General features: G+C 42.5%; 1 protein-coding gene across 1 annotated transcript in view; it reads right to left on the reverse strand.

The window, feature by feature from the left end:
- Positions 1–17,574, reverse strand: part of CHD1 (chromodomain helicase DNA binding protein 1) — a gene marked incomplete in the record, with an annotated part of 628,386 nt that overhangs the window by 346,645 nt on the left and 264,167 nt on the right. The window contains 2 exon segments of the mRNA XM_053701514.1: positions 989–1,177; positions 1,294–1,484. Coding sequence (XP_053557489.1) covers positions 989–1,177; positions 1,294–1,484 — 380 coding nt within the window.

Consider the following 17,574-nt stretch of genomic DNA (forward strand, 5'->3'; position numbering starts at 1 on the left):
ATATCCACAAGTAAGGATGACGCCGTGGACCGGACACACCTATGTTGGAGAAATAAGACTAACACCTCGCTTTACCTCTTCCTAGTATAACACAGGCAAAGAGAATGACTGGAGGTGGGGGGAAGGGAGGAGCTATATATACAGCTCTGCTGTGGTGCTCTTTGCCACTTCCTGTTAGCAGGAGGATAATATACTACAAGTAAGGATGAAATCCGTGGACTCGTCGTATCTTGTAGAAGAAATCAAGCACAACTTGATCCACCACCTCCATGGGAGGCAAAGTTTGTAAAACTAAGGTATGAGTGAGGTGGGAGGTGTATATACACTGTATAGGCATTTTAAAGTTTGGGAAACTTTGCCCCCTCCTGGTCGGAATGTATATCCCATACGTCACTAGCTGATGGACTCTTGCGACTTAGATGAAAGAAATAAAGATTAAGAATATATTTGTAAACATTTTAATTAACTTCAGCAGGTATAATGGACTAATAAGAAAACATTAAGGGGAAGGAATTACTACAAGACACTGTGCAGTTAAGGGCAGAGGTAGACAAATCTGATTCAAATTTAGAAGCCAGATCAAAGGTGTTTGTATATAGAATAAACAAGAATTAGGATCTAGAAATAGCATTTTTTAGAAGCTATGGCTCACTTGTACCTAATGTTTTATCAAGACTAGAGCAACAAATGAATAGTTTTTAGATAATTTATATTGTCCCCTTTTCTCAATTTCACATTGTTTCTGTAAAGTCATTGTCTCCACCATGTTTTTTACTTCGGCTATGCACAACTATAAAAAATATAAAACTGTGTTCTCCACAGACAAAACGTTGCCGGCTGGGGGGCATTATGAAGTAGCCAGCTGGGTGCAGTGTAATACTTTTCTACATATTCTCGGGCTCATCTTTGATTTGAAAACATTATAGTCACCATTTATTTAATGTATAATATCCCATTAAATTGTAAATCAATTTATGAGGAAACTTACTTGTAATACTGTTTCTGCAAAGCACTCATTTCAATTCTCAAAATTTGTTCCACTTTAGCTGGCAAGGATTTTTCCACATCTTTTTTCACTCTTCTAAGGAGGAAAGGTTCAAGTTCTCTATGAAGACTGGCATAACCATATTCTCTGCCTTTACCATGCTCCTCTTCAAAATGTTCCCAAGAAGAAAATCTGATTTAAAAGAAAAAAAAAAAATATATAAATAAATATATATATATAAATATATAAATATATTGTATTCAATGTATACCAATGATAAAATAAATAAAACGTAAAAAGGGACTTACTTTTCTGGCATTATGAATTGAAGCAAAGACCAAAGTTCTTTAAGTGAGTTTTGTAAAGGAGTCCCAGTAATAAGAAGGCGATGATTAGATTTGAAGTCAATTAGGGTCTTGTACAACAAGGAATCATCATTTTTTAACCGATGAGCCTCATCAACTCCAATAAAAGCCCAGTTAACACCACCTAAAAAAGACTAATAAAAAAAACATAATTTATGCTTACCTGATAAATTCCTTTCTTCTGTTGTGTGATCAGTCCACGGGTCATCATTACTTCTGGGATATAACTCCTCCCCAACAGGAAATGCAAGAGGATTCACCCAGCAGAGCTGCATATAGCTCCTCCCCTCTACGTCAGTCCCAGTCATTCGACCAAGAATCAACGAGAAAGGAGTAACCAAGGGTGAAGTGGTGACTGGAGTATAATTTAAAAAATATTTACCTGCCTTAAAACAGGGCGGGCCGTGGACTGATCACACAACAGAAGAAAGGAATTTATCAGGTAAGCATAAATTATGTTTTCTTCTGTTATGTGTGATCAGTCCACGGGTCATCATTACTTCTGGGATACCAATACCAAAGCAAAAGTACACGGATGACGGGAGGGATAGGCAGGCTCATTATACAGAAGGAACCACTGCCTGAAGAACCTTTCTCCCAAAAATAGCCTCCGAAGAAGCAAAAGTGTCAAATTTGTAAAATTTGGAAAAAGTATGAAGCGAAGACCAAGTTGCAGCCTTGCAAATCTGTTCAACAGAGGCCTCATTCTTAAAGGCCCAAGTGGAAGCCACAGCTCTAGTGGAGTGGGCTGTAATTCTTTCAGGAGGCTGCTGTCCAGCAGTCTCATAGGCTAAACGTATTATGCTACGAAGCCAAAAAGAGAGAGAGGTAGCAGAAGCTTTTTGACCTCTCCTCTGTCCAGAATAAACGACAAACAGGGAAGAAGTTTGGCGAAAATCTTTAGTTGCCTGCAAGTAGAACTTGAGGGCACGAACTACATCCAGATTGTGTAGAAGACGTTCCTTCTTTGAAGAAGGATTTGGACACAAGGATGGAACAACAATCTCTTGATTGATATTCCTGTTAGTGACTACCTTAGGTAAGAACCCAGGTTTAGTACGCAGAACTACCTTGTCTGAGTGAAAAATCAGATAAGGAGAATCACAATGTAAGGCTGATAACTCAGAGACTCTTCGAGCCGAGGAAATAGCCATTAAAAACAGAACTTTCCAAGATAACAATTTTATATCAATGGAATGAAGGGGTTCAAACGGAACACCTTGTAAAACGTTAAGAACTAAGTTTAAACTCCATGGCGGAGCAACAGCTTTAAACACAGGCTTGATCCTAGCTAAAGCCTGACAAAAGGCCTGGACGTCTGGATTTTCTGACAGACGCCTGTGTAACAAGATGGACAGAGCTGAAATCTGTCCCTTTAATGAACTAGCTGATAAACCCTTTTCTAAACCTTCTTGTAGAAAAGACAATATCCTAGCGATCCTAACCTTACTCCAGGAGTAACCTTTGGATTCGCACCAGTATAGGTATTTACGCCATATTTTATGGTAAATCCTTCTGGTAACAGGCTTCCTAGCCTGTATCAGGGTATCAATAACCGACTCAGAAAAACCACGTTTTGATAAAATCAAGCGTTCAATTTCCAAGCAGTCAGCTTCAGAGAAGTTAGATTTTGATGTTTGAATGGACCCTGTATCAGAAGGTCCTGTCTTAGAGGTAGAGACCAAGGCGGACAGGATGACATGTCCACTAGATCTGCATACCAAGTCCTGCGTGGCCATGCAGGCGCTATTAGAATCACTGATGCTCTCTCCTGTTTGATTTTGGCAATCAATCGAGGAAGCAGCGGGAAGGGTGGAAACACATAAGCCATCCCGAAGTTCCAAGGTGCTGTCAAAGCATCTATCAGAACCGCTCCCGGATCCCTGGATCTGGACCCGTAGTGAGGAAGTTTGGCGTTCTGGCGAGACGCCATGAGATCTATCTCTGGTTTGCCCCAACGTCGAAGTATTTGGGCAAAGACCTCCGGATGAAGTTCCCACTCCCCCGGATGAAAAGTCTGGCGACTCAAGAAATCCGCCTCCCAGTTCTCCACTCCCGGGATGTGGATTGCTGACAGGTGGCAAGAGTGAGACTCTGCCCAGCGAATTATCTTTGATACTTCCATCATTGCTAGGGAGCTTCTTGTCCCTCCCTGATGGTTGATGTAAGCTACCGTCGTGATGTTGTCCGACTGAAACCTGATGAACCCCCGAGTTGTTAATTGGGGCCAAGCCAGAAGGGCATTGAGAACTGCTCTCAATTCCAGAATGTTTATTGGAAGGAGACTCTCCTCCTGATTCCATAGTCCCTGAGCCTTCAGAGAATTCCAGACAGCGCCCCAACCTAGTAGGCTGGCGTCTGTTGTTACAATTGTCCAGTCTGGCCTGCTGAATGGCATCCCCCTGGACAGGTGTGGCCGATAAAGCCACCATAGAAGAGAATTTCTGGTCTCTTGATTCAGATTCAGAGTAGGGGACAAATCTGAGTAATCCCCATTCCACTGACTTAGCATGCACAATTGCAGCGGTCTGAGGTGTAGGCGTGCAAAAGGTACTATGTCCATTGCCGCTACCATTAAGCCGATCACCTCCATGCATTGAGCTACTGACGGGTGTTGAATGGAATGAAGGACACGGCATGCATTTTGAAGCTTTGTTAACCTGTCTTCTGTCAGGTAAATCTTCATTTCTACAGAATCTATAAGAGTCCCCAAGAATGGAACTCTTGTGAGAGGAAAAAGAGAACTCTTCTTTTCGTTCACTTTCCATCCATGCGACCTTAGAAATGCCAGAACTAACTCTGTATGAGACTTGGCAGTCTGAAAGCTTGAAGCTTGTATTAGAATGTCGTCTAGGTACGGAGCTACCGAAATCCCTCGCGGTCTTAGTACCGCCAGAAGGGCACCCAGAACCTTTGTGAAGATTCTTGGAGCCGTAGCCAATCCGAATGGAAGAGCTACAAACTGGTAGTGCCTGTCTAAGAAGGCAAACCTTAGATACCGGTGATGATCTTTGTGGATCGGTATGTGAAGGTAAGCATCTTTTAAATCCACTGTGGTCATGTACTGACCCTTTTGGATCATGGGTAAGATTGTCCGAATAGTTTCCATTTTGAAGGATGGAACTCTTAGGAATTTGTTTAGAATCTTTAAATCTAAGATTGGCCTGAAAGTTCCCTCTTTTTTGGGAACCACAAACAGGTTTGAGTAGAACCCTTGTCCTTGTTCCGACCGCGGAACCGGATGGATCACTCCCATTAATAACAGATCTTGTACACAGCGTAGAAACGCCTCTTTCTTTATCTGGTTTGTTGACAACCTTGATAGATGAAATCTCCCTCTTGGGGGAGATAATTTGAAGTCTAGAAGGTATCCCTGAGATATGATCTCTAGTGCCCAGGGATCCTGAACATCTCTTGCCCAGGCCTGGGCGAAGAGAGAAAGTCTGCCCCCCACTAGATCCGGTCCCGGATCGGGGGCTCTCGATTCATGCTGTCTTTGGGGCAGCAGCAGGTTTCCTGGCCTGCTTGCTCTTGTTCCAGGACTGGTTAGGCTTCCAGCCTTGCCTGTAACGAGCAACAGCTCCCTCCTGTTTTGGTGCAGTGGAGGTTGATGCTGCTCCTGTTTTGAAATTCCGAAAGGGACGAAAATTAGACTGTCTAGCCTTAGCTTTGGCTTTGTCTTGAGGTAGGGTGTGGCCCTTACCTCCTGTAATGTCAGCGATAATTTCTTTCAAACCGGGCCCAAATAAAGACTGCCCCTTGAAAGGTATATTAAGTAATTTGGACTTAGAAGTAACATCGGCTGACCAGGATTTTAGCCACAGCGCCCTACGTGCCTGTATGGCGAATCCTGAGTTCTTAGCCGTAAGTTTGGTTAAATGTACTACGGCCTCCGAAATGAAAGAATTAGCTAGTTTAAGGACTCTAAGCCTGTCCGTAATGTCGTCTAGCGTAGATGAACTAAGGTTCTCTTCCAGAGACTCAATCCAAAATGCTGCCGCAGCCGTAATCGGCGCGATACATGCAAGGGGTTGCAATATAAAACCTTGTTGAACAAACATTTTCTTAAGGTAACCCTCTAATTTTTTATCCATTGGATCTGAAAAAGCACAGCTATCCTCCACCGGGATAGTGGTACGCTTAGCTAAAGTAGAAACTGCTCCCTCCACCTTAGGGACCGTTTGCCATAAGTCCCGAGTGGTGGCGTCTATTGGAAACATCTTTCTAAATATTGGAGGGGGTGAGAACGGCACACCGGGTCTATCCCACTCCTTAGTAACAATTTCAGTTAGTCTCTTAGGTATAGGAAAAACGTCAGTACTCGCCGGTACCGCAAAGTATTTATCCAACCTACACAGTTTCTCTGGTATTGCAACAGTGTTACAATCATTAAGAGCTGCTAAGACCTCCCCTAGTAATACACGGAGGTTTTCCAATTTAAATTTAAAATTTGAAATATCTGAATCCAATCTGTTTGGATCAGAACCGTCACCCACAGAATGAAGCTCTCCGTCCTCATGCTCTGCGAGCTGTGACGCAGTATCAGACATGGCCCTAGTATTGTCAGCGCACTCTGTTCTCACCCCAGAGTGATCACGCTTGCCTCTTAGTTCTGGTAATTTAGACAAAACTTCAGTCATAACAGTAGCCATATCTTGTAATGTTATCTGTAATGGCCGCCCAGATGTACTAGGCGCCATAATATCACGCACCTCCCGGGCGGGAGATGCAGGTACTGCCGCGTGAGGCGAGTTAGTCGGCATAACTCTCCCCTCGCTGTTTGGTGAAATTTGTTCACATTGTACAGATTGACTTTTATTTAAAGTAGCATCAATACAGTTAGTACATAAATTTCTATTGGGCTCCACCTTGGCATTGGAACAAATGACACAGATATCTTCCTCTGAGTCAGACATGTTTAACACACTAGCAAAAAAAACTTACAACTTGGTTATAATCCTTTTTTAGCAAAAACGTACTGTGCCTCAAAGAGGTACTAAACGATTAAATGACAGTTGAAATAATGAACTGAAAAACAGTTATAGCATCAAACTTTAAAGCAACACAACTTTTAGCAAAGGTTTGTTCCCATTAGTAAAATAACAATAATTAAATTTGACATAAAAAATACAAAGCAACGTTTTTATTCACAGTCACTATAAGAATTCTCACAGCTCTGCTGAGAGAATTTACCTCCCTTCAAAGAAGTTTGAAGACCCCTGAGATCTGTCAGAGATGAACCGGATCATGCAGGAAATATAAAAGTAACTGACTGGAATTTTTTGATGCGTAGCAAAGAGCGCCAAAAACGGCCCCTCCCTCTCCCACACAGCAGTGAAGAGAAACGAAACTGTCACAAATAAAAGCAAAAAAGACTGCCAAGTGGAAAATAATGCCCAAATATTTATTCACACAGTACCTCAGCAATGTAAACGATTCTACATTCCAGCAAAAACGTTTAACATGATAAATAGTTATTAAAAGGATTAGTGACCTTTAACAGAGTAGTTCCGGTGAAATACCATCCCCAGAATACTGAAGTGTATACATACATGTCATTTTAACGGTATGGCAGGATTTTCTCATCAATTCCATTCAGAAAATAAAAACTGCTACATACCTCAATGCAGATTCATCTGCCCGCTGTCCCCTGATCTGAAGCCTTTACCTCCCTCAGATGGCCGAGAACAGCAATATGATCTTAACAACTCCGGTTAAAATCATAGTAAAAAACTCTGGCAGATTCTTCCTCAAACTCTGCCAGAGAAGTAATAACACGCTCCGGTGCTATTGTAAAATTACAAACTTTTGATTGAAGTCATAAAAACTAAGTATAATCACCATAGTCCTCTCACACATCCTATCTAGTCGTTGGGTGCAAGAGAATGACTGGGACTGACGTAGAGGGGAGGAGCTATATGCAGCTCTGCTGGGTGAATCCTCTTGCATTTCCTGTTGGGGAGGAGTTATATCCCAGAAGTAATGATGACCCGTGGACTGATCACACATAACAGAAGAAATGTGTCAATATTTTTAAATTAAAAAGTGTGCAGACGCGAGAGAGCGCATGAAAGCTCCAAATATTTGCCTTTATAGGTTTATAATATATGATCTTATAAATGACACTGTTTATACTACAACATCACAAGAATTAAAAAAAACTATTTCAAGGGGCAACCTGGAGTCCAATACCCAATTTGCAGTGTCAATGGAAATATTAAGATTTATGTAGTCTTTTTTGTCCATTTGCTTATGATTCTCCTAAGAAATTAAAAAAGGACAGTCTACTGCAGAATTTTTATTGTTTAAAAAGATAGACAATCCCTTTCTTACCCAGTCCACAGTTTTGTATAACCAACCCAGTTGGTCTACACCAGAAATGTTATTGTTTTAAAAGATAGATATAATCCCTTTATTACCCATTCCCTAGTTTTGCATAGCTAACAATTATATAAATACACTTTTTACCGCTGGTTATTTTGTATCTAAGCCTCTGCAAACTGCCCCCTTACTTCAGTTCTTTTGACAGACTTCCATTTTAGCCAATCAGTGCTGGCTCCTAGGAACTCCACGTGCGTGAGCACATTGTTATCTATATGACACACATGAACTAACACCCTCTAGTGGTGAAAAACTGTCAAAATGCCCTGAGAGAAGAGGCCTTCAAGGGCTTAGAAATTAGCATATGAACCTCATAGGTTCAGCTTTCAACTAAGAATACCAAGAAATTAACTAATGACAATACACGTACCTGGTACGTCAGTTGTCTAACAGAGTGCTGGAAGCGATCGCAATCGCTTCCAGCAGCTCTCAGGGTATTGCAGTGATCCCTCGATATGGAGGCATCCTGCAATACCTTTTTACAAGCCTCCGATGCAGAGAGCCACTCTGTGGCCCTCTCTGCACCGGTAGCGACGGTGCAGTTCGTTGTGGGTGGGAGCGTAGCAGGGAGGCGGGTGGACGGCCTATTGCTACATGGCATCCGATTCCTGTAAGTGCAATGTGCACGCCGGGTGCCGGGAGCGTGCTGGGGGGGGGGGGGGGCTTGCGGGGGAGCGTGCTTTAGCCACTGACACCAATGAGATCATCAGAGGGAGAGGGGAAAAAAGTTAAATAAAATTAAATATAAAAGGATCTGGGAGGGGGATGGGGTATTGAGGGGGGGCTGCTACACTACAGAAAAAGTTTGAAGGTCAAAAGAAGAAAAAAAATAGTTGTTTTTGGGGGCAAACTGGGTACTGGCAGACAGCTACCAGTACCCAAGATGGCAGCAATTAGGTAGCAGGGGAGGGTTAGAGAGCTGGGGGGGGGGGGGTGTGTGGATCAGGGAGGTTGGGCGCTAAGGCAGGGGTCCATCACAGCTGAATTTTGAGATCCAAGATTGGTCTGAAAGTTCCCTCTTTTTTTGGAACCACAAACAGGTTTGAGTAAAACCCTAGCCCTTGTTCCGCTTTTGGAACTGGGCGGATCACTCCCATGGTATGTAGGTCTTCTACACAGCGTAAGAACGCCTCTCTCTTTGTCTGGTTTGCAGACAATTGAGAAATGTGAAATCCTTGGGGGGGAGTCTTTGAAGTCCAGAACATATCCCTGGGACACAATTTCTAAAGCCCAGGAATCGTGAACATCTCTTGCCCAAGCCTGAGCAAAGAGAGAGAGTCTGCCCCCTACTAGATCCGGTCCCGGATCGGGGGCTACCCCTTCATGCTGTCTTGGAGGCAGCTGCAGGCTTCTTGGCCTGTTTACCCTTGTTCCAAGCCTGATTAGGTCTCCTGACTTGGATTGGGCAAAATTCCACTCTTGCTTTGCAGCAGGGGAAGCTGAAGCGGGACCACTCGAAGTTCCAAAAGGAACGAAAATGATTTTGTTTGGTCCTCATTTTATTTACTTTATCCTGAGGGAGGGGGCATGGCCTTTCCCTCCAGTGATGTCTGAAATAATCTCTTTCAGTTCAGGCCCAAAAAGGGTCTTTCATTTGAAAGGGATGTTCAAAAGTTTAGATTTTGATGACACATCAGCAGACCAGGACTTAAGCCATAACGCCCTGCATGCTAAAATGGCCAGTTGAAAAGCGGCATCTGTAATGAAAGAATTAGCCAACTTAAGGGCCTTAATTCTATCCATAATATCCTCTAACGGAGTCTCCATCTGAAGAGCCTCTTCTAGAGCCTCGAACCAGAAAGCAGCTGCAGTAGTTACAGGAACAATGCATGCAAAAGGTTGGAGAAGAAAACCTTGATGAACAAAAATATTCTTTAGAAGACTCTCGACTCTTCGATAGGTATAGTTGTACGCTTAGCGAGAGTAGAAACAGCTCCCTCCACCTTAGGAACCGTCTGCCACGAGTCCCATATGGGAAACATTTTCTTAAAAACAGGAGGGGGGCGAACGGTATACCTGGTCTATCCCACTCCTTAGTAACAATATTCACAATCCTCTTAGGGACTGGAAAAACATCAGTGTAAACAGGAACCTCTAAGTATTTGTCCATTTTACACTATTTCTCTGGGTCACAATCATCCAGAGTCACTAATACCTCCCTGAGCAACAAGCGGAGGTGTTCAAGCTTAAATTTGAAGGCCGTCATATCAGAATCTGTCTGAGGGAGCGTCTTTCCTGAATCAGCAATCTCTCACTCAGATAGCAAATCCCTTACCCCTACTTCAGAACATTGTGAGGGTATGTCGGATACGGCTACTAAAGTGTCAGAAGGCTCAGCAGTTGTTCTTAACCCAGAGCTGTCACGCTTTCCTTGTAAACCAGGCAGTTTAGATAAAACCGCTATGAGGGTTGTATTAATAACTGTGGCCATGTCTTGTAAAGTAAATGAAGTTGACGCACTAGAGGTACTTGGCGTCACTTGTGCGGGCGTTACTGGTTGTGACACTTGGGGAGAGCTAGATGGCAAACCCTTAATTCCTTCTGTCTGAGAATCATCTATTGCTATATTTTTAAGTGCTATAATATGCTCTTTATAATTTATAGACATATCAGTGCAAGTGGGACACATTCTAAGAGGGGGTTCCACAATGGCTTCTAAACACATTGAACAAGGATTTTCCTTGGTGTCAGACATGTTAAACAGGCTAGTAATGAAGCAAGCAAGCTTGAAAAAAAACTTTATTCAAAGTAAATAATACTTAGAAAAAAACGGTACTGTGCCTTTAAGAGAAAAAAATATGCACAAACTCTGCAAAACAGTGTAAAAAAGCAGTAAACTTTACGAAATTTTTACAGTAGAATCATAAAGCCTTAGTAAGTTTGCACAGCTAGCCAAATAAACAATTAACCCCTTAATGTAAAAACCAGACTGACAAAACTTAAAAAACCCGTATAAAAACCTTCAGCACCTTGCCACAGCTCTGCTGTGGCGCCTACCTGCCCTTTAGGATAGATTTGTGGGGAAAAACTTCTTTTAGGCCCTCAAACACAGCAGGACCCTCTGGAGAAGCAGCTGGGTGTCTTCAGAGTAAAAGAAACTGCGCAACTGAGGCGCGAAAAACATAATTTATGCTTACCTGATACATTTATTTCTCTTGTGGTGTATCCAGTCCACGGATCATCCATTACTTGTGGGATATTCTCCTTCCCAACAGGAAGCTGCCAGAGGATCACCCACAGCAGAGCTGTCTATATAGCTCCTCCCCTAACTGCCACCTCCAGTCATTCGACCGAAGACAAGCAAGAGAAAGGAGAAACCATAGGGTGCAGTGGTGACTGTAGTTTAAAAATAAAATATACCTGCCTTAAAATGACAGGGCGGGCCGTGGACTGGATACACCACAAGAGAAATACATGTATCAGGTAAGCATAAATTATGTTTTCTCTTGTAAGGTGTATCCAGTCCACGGATCATCCATTACTTGTGGGATACCAATACCAAAGCTAAAGTACACGGATGAAGGGAGGGACAAGGCAGGTACCACTGCCTGTAAAACCTTTCTCCCAAAAATAGCCTCCGAAGAAGCAAAAGTATCAAATTTATAAAACTTTGAAAAAGTATTAAGCGAAGACCAAGTCGCTGCCTTGCAAATCTGTTCAACAGAAGCCTCATTCTTAAAAGCTTTAAAAGCTGTAATCCTTTCAGGAGGCTGCTGGCCAGCAGTCTCATAAGCTAAGCATATTATACTTCTTAGCCAAAAAGAAAGAAGTTGCTGAAGCCTTTTGGCCTCTCCTCTGTCCAGAGTAGACAACAAACAAAGCAGATGTTTGACGAAAATCTTTAGTAGCTTGTAAATAAAACTTTAAAGCACGAACCACATCAAGATTGTGTAATAGACGTTCCTTCTTTGAAGAAGGATTAGGACACAATGACGGAACAACAATCTCCTGATTGATATTCTTATTAGATACCACCTTAGGTAAAAACCCAGGTTTGGTACGCAAAACTACCTTATCTGCATGGAAGATCAGATAAGGGGAATCTCACTGTAAGGCAGATAACTCAGAAACTCTGCGAGCCGAGGAAATAGCTACCAAAAACAGAACTTACCAAGATAAAAGCATGATATCTATGGAATGAAGATGTTCAAACGGAACCCCTTGGAGAACTTTAAGAACCAAATTTAAACTCCATGGCGGAGCAACTGGTTTAAACACAGGCTTGATTCTAACTAAAGCCTGACAAAAAGCCTGAACGTCTGGAACATCCGCCAGACGCTTGTGCAAAAGAATAGACAGAGCAGAAATCTGTCCCTTTAAGGAACTAGCTGACAATCCCTTTTCCAATCCTTCTTGGAGAAAAGATAATATCCTGAGAATCCTGACTTTACTCCATGAGTAACCCTTGGATTTACACCAATAAAGATATTTACGCCATATCTTATGATAGATTTTCCTGGTGACAGGCTTTCGTGCCTGAATTAAGGTATCAATGACTGACTCGGAGAAGCCACGCTTTGATAAAATCAAGGGTTCAATCTCCAGGCAGTCAGTCTCAGAGAAATTAGATTTGGATGGTTGAAAGGACCCTGAAGTAGAAGGTCCTGTCTCAGAGGCAGAGTCCATGGTGGAAGAGATGACATGTCCACTAGATCTGCATACCAAGTCCTGCTTGGCCACGCAGGTGCTATCAAAATCACTGATGCTCTCTCCTGCTTGATTTTGGCAATCAGACGAGGGAGCAGAGGAAACGGTGGAAACACATAAGCCAGGTTGAAGGACCAAGGCGCTGCTAGAGCATCTATCAGCGTTGCCTTGGGATCCCTGGACCTGGACCCATAAGAAGGAAGTTTGGCGTTCTGGCGAGACGCCATGAGATCCAGTTCTGGTTTGCCCCAACGTTGAACCAATTGTGTAAACACCTCTGGATGGAGTCCCCACTCCCCCGGATGAAAAGTCTGTCGACTTAGAAAATCCGCCTCCCAGTTCTCTACACCTGGGATATGGATAGCTGATAGATGGCAAGAGTGTATAATAGGCTAACAGAGCATTGCACCCACTTGCAAATGGATGATTAACCCCTTAGTTTCAAAAACGGATCAAAAAAACGAAATAGACGTTTTTTTTACCAGTCACAACAAACTGCCACAGCGTTGCTGTGGCCCTACCTTGCCACACAAATGACTTTGGAAAGCACCAAAACCCTTCAGAGAGGTCCTAAGCATTCAGGGAACACCTTCAGGGAAACTGGATGTCTCAGTCTGCAAAAGCTAATGCGCATTTAGGTGCGAAATTAGGCCCCTCCCACTCCTGTCTACACAGTGAGAGGCATAACAAAACTATTCCTAGGCAAATTTTAGCCAGCCATGTGGAAAAAACTGGGCCCCAATAAAGTTTTATTACCAAAAAGCATATAAAAACGTTTAAGCACTCCCAGCAAACGTTTTACAGGGAGTGCAGAATTATTAGGCAAGTTGTATTTTTGAGGATTAATTTTAATATTGAACAACAACCATGTTCTCAATGAACCCAAAAAACTCATTAATATCAAAGCTGAATAGTTTTGGAAGTAGTTTTTAGTTTGTTTTTAGTTATAGCTATTTTAGGGGGATATCTATGTGTGCAGGTGACTATTACTGTGCATAATTATTAGGCAACTTAACAAAAAACAAATATATACCCATTTCAATTATTTATTTTTACCAGTGAAACCAATATAACATCTCAACATTCACAAATATACATTTCTGACATTCAAAAACAAAACAAAAACAAATCAGTGACCAATATAGCCACCTTTCTTTGCAAGGACACTCAAAAGCCTGCCATCCATGGATTCTGTCAGTGTTTTGATCTGTTCACCATCAACATTGCGTGCAGCAGCAACCACAGCCTCCCAGACACTGTTCAGAGGTGTACTGTTTTCCCTCCTTGTAAATCTCACATTTGATGATGGACCACAGGTTCTCAATGGGGTTCAGATCAGGTGAACAAGGAGGCCATGTCATTAGATTTTCTTCTTTTATACCCTTTCTTGCAAGCCACGCTGTGGAGTACTTGGACGCGTGTGATGGAGCATTGTCCTGCATGAAAATCATGTTTTTTCTTGAAGGATGCAGACTTCTTCCTGTACCACTGCTTGAAGAAGGTGTCTTCCAGAAACTGGCAGTAGGACTGGGAGTTGAGCTTGACTCCATCCTCAACCCGAAAAGGCCCCACAAGCTCAACTTTGATGATACCAGCCCAAACCAGTACTCCACCTCCACCTTGCTGGCGTCTGAGTCGGACTGGAGCTCTCTGCCCTTTACCAATCCAGCCACGGGCCCATCCATCTGGCCCATCAAGACTCACTCTCATTTCATCAGTCCATAAAACCTTAGAAAAATCAGTCTTGAGATATTTCTTGGCCCAGTCTTGACGTTTCAGCTTGTGTGTCTTGTTCAGTGGTGGTCGTCTTTCAGCCTTTCTTACCTTGGCCATGTCTCTGAGTATTGCACACCTTGTGCTTTTGGGCACTCCAATGATGTTGCAGCTCTGAAATATGGCCAAACTGGTGGCAAGTGGCATCTTGGCAGCTGCACGCTTGACTTTTCTCAGTTCATGGGCAGTTATTTTGCGCCTTGGTTTTTCCACACGCTTCTTCCCTGTTGACTATTTTGAATGAAACGCTTGATTGTTCGATGATCACGCTTCAGAAGCTTTGCAATTTTAAGAGTGCTGCATCCCTCTGCAAGATATCTCACTATTTTTGACTTTTCTGAGCATGTCAAGTCCTTCTTTTGACCCATTTTGCCAAAGGAAAGGAAGTTGCCTAATAATTATGCACACTTGATATAGGGTGTTGATGTCATTAGACCACACCCCTTCTCATTACAGAGATGCACATCACCTAATATGCTTAATTGGTAGTAGGCTTTCGAGCCTATACAGCTTGGAGTAAGACAACATGCATAAAGAGGATGATGTGGTCAAAATACTCATTTGCCTAATAATTCTGCACTCCCTGTATATTTCAGTAATATGAAAAAATAATAAGAGTATTACCTCTAATAGTAAGCATGATACTAGTCGTTATTAAATCACTGTAATCAGGCTTACCTCAAATAAATCCGGTATAAACAGCATTTTCTAGCATATACATTTCTCTAGAAAAATTTAGACTGCACATACCTCATTAGCAGGATACCCTGCACGCCATTCCCCAAGCTGAAGTTACCTTTCTCTTCAGTTATGTGTGAAAACAGCAATGGATCTTAGTTACAACCTGCTAAGATCATTAGAGACCACAGGCAGACTCTTCTTCTATTTTCTGCCTGAGACCAAAATAGTACAACTCCGGTACCATTTAAAAATAAACTTTAGAATTGAAGAAAAACAACTAATTTACACCACATCTCTCCAACTGCTTCCATGCTTGTCGAGAGCTGCAAGAGAATGACTGGAGGTGGCAGTTAGGGGAGGAGCTATATAGACAGCTCTGCTGTGGGTGATCCTCTTGCAGCTTCCTGTTGGGAAGGAGAATATCCCACAAGTAATGGATGATCCGTGGACTGGATACACCTTACAAGAGAAATAGGCCCCTCCCACATCACTCGATGTCAGTGGGGCCTAAAAGAAACACACCAAAGTGTTTCTAAACTAGCCATGTGGGTTAATAACCCTTAAACAAGCCACAAAGACCCCTTAAAGTCACTCAATAGAAAAAACGTTTATCCCATAAATGCCAACCAGTAACAAATGAGCCCTTAATGTAAGCTGGGATTCTTTCTATTAAGTGTCTGAATACAGCTTACCCTTCCCTCATGGGGATATTGTCAGCTTTTTCTAGAATTATCATAGTCTGTCTAGAAAAAAATTGACTCAACATACCTCAATGCAGCTTAGCATGCAAACCGTTCCCCCAACTGAAGTTTTCCTGTACTCCTCAGCCTCTGTGGGAACAGCAGTGGATCTTCGTTACCAAGTGCTAAGATCATCATCCTCCTTGCAGAAATCTTCATCCCTTTTCTGCCAGAGAGTGAATAGTACACACCGGTACCATTTAAAATAAACTTTTGCTTTAGAAAATAAAAACTAAAATTTTTGTCACCACACTCACTTTACCCTTCCTAGCAGTTAAGCAGGCAAAGAGAATGACTGTGGGGTGGAGCTAAGGGAGGAGCTATATAGACAGCTCTGCTGTGGGTGCTCTCTTTGCCACTTCCTGTTAGGAAGTAGAATATCCCACAAGCATGGACTCGATACATCTTACAAGAGAAACATAATTTTAAGCTAAGGATCCAGAGATAAATCAATGTAAGGCCCAAAAGGGGCATCTAATCACTTCTAGTACCAAAGGGTGATCATAAGTCAGATCAATAGACTTCTAGAAGGGAGCAATACGTGCCAGTGCCTGGAAAAACTGTACCGTTAGAGGAAAGAAAAGGCACCCCAAGCTCTGTAGTAGACTAGACAAGTGGACTTCTTAGGGGCTTGAAGTAATGTCTGGATTACTGGAAGTGAAAGGTTCAGATGTTAATGTCTTGTGAGCAACCATCATACCGTTAGCCACAATCAATGAGGAAAAGCAAAATTTATGCTTACCTGGTAAATTTCTTTCTTGACACCGATCATCTTCAATTACTGTTGGGAATATCACTCCTGGCCAGCAGGAGGAGGAAAAGAGCACCACAGCAAAGCAAAGCTGTTAAGTATCACTTCCCTTCCCACAACCCCGTCATTCGACCGAAGGAAAAGGAGAGAAAGGAAATAACACAAGGTGCAGAGGTGCCTGAGGTCTCTATAACAAAAAACCTGTCTGAAAAACAGGGAGGGCTGTGGACTCACCGTGTCAAGAAATAAATAAATTTATCAGGTAAGCATACATTTTTATTTTCTTTCTAATGACACGGTGAGTCCACGGATCATCTTCAATTACTGTTGGGAATCAATACCTAAGCTAGAGGACACAGATGATACGGGAGGAACAAGACAGGTAACCTAAACAGAAGGCACCACTGCTTGAAAAACCTTTCTCCCAAAGGAAGCCCCAGCCAAGGCAAAAGTATTGAATTTATAAAATTTTGAAAAAACAGTTCTACAGAGGCCTCTCTTGAAGGCCCAAGAAGACGACACCACCCTAGTGGAGGGGGCTGAAAATCTTTCAGGAGACTGCTGTCCAGCAGGCTCATAAACCCTATGATTAACACTTTTCAATCAGAGAAAACAGAAGTTGTAGTAGCTTTCCGGTGTTGTTTATCCAGAAAAACAACAAACAATGCAGAAGACTGACAAAAGTCCTGAGATTGTAGACATAATTTTAGGACCCGCACAACATCTAAGATGTGCAACAGACGTTCTTCACAAGAAGAAGTATTAGGACAGAGAGAAGGAACAACAATTTCCTGAGAAAACTTCTGTCCGTAAAAAACCCTAGGAAGAAAATAAAACTTGGTATGATAACTGCCATATCTACCCGAAATACAATATAAGGAGGAACACTGCCAAGCTGAGAGTCCGGACTCTAAGAACAGAAGAGAATTAGAAAGACAAAACCTTCCCAGATAACAATATCTCTGAAATGTATAGTCTCAAACGGAGTCTGAAGAAAACTTTAAGAACAAAGTTAAGGCTCCAAGGAAGAGCAACCAAATTAAACACAGGCCTGATTATAACCAGGACCTGATAAGGATTGTAAATCCGTCCCATCCGCCAGACGCGTGTACCGCAGAATGGAAAGAACAGAAATCTGACCCTTGAGGGCACTAACAGATAACCCCTTCTCCAGGCCTACCTGGAGAGAAGATAAGATGCTTGGGATCCTAGAACAAATATCCAGAGATAAACTACGAGCCTGAATCAAGG

Source organism: Bombina bombina, chromosome 2 (assembly GCF_027579735.1).
Source record: "Bombina bombina isolate aBomBom1 chromosome 2, aBomBom1.pri, whole genome shotgun sequence".
Lineage (NCBI taxonomy): Eukaryota > Metazoa > Chordata > Amphibia > Anura > Bombinatoridae > Bombina > Bombina bombina.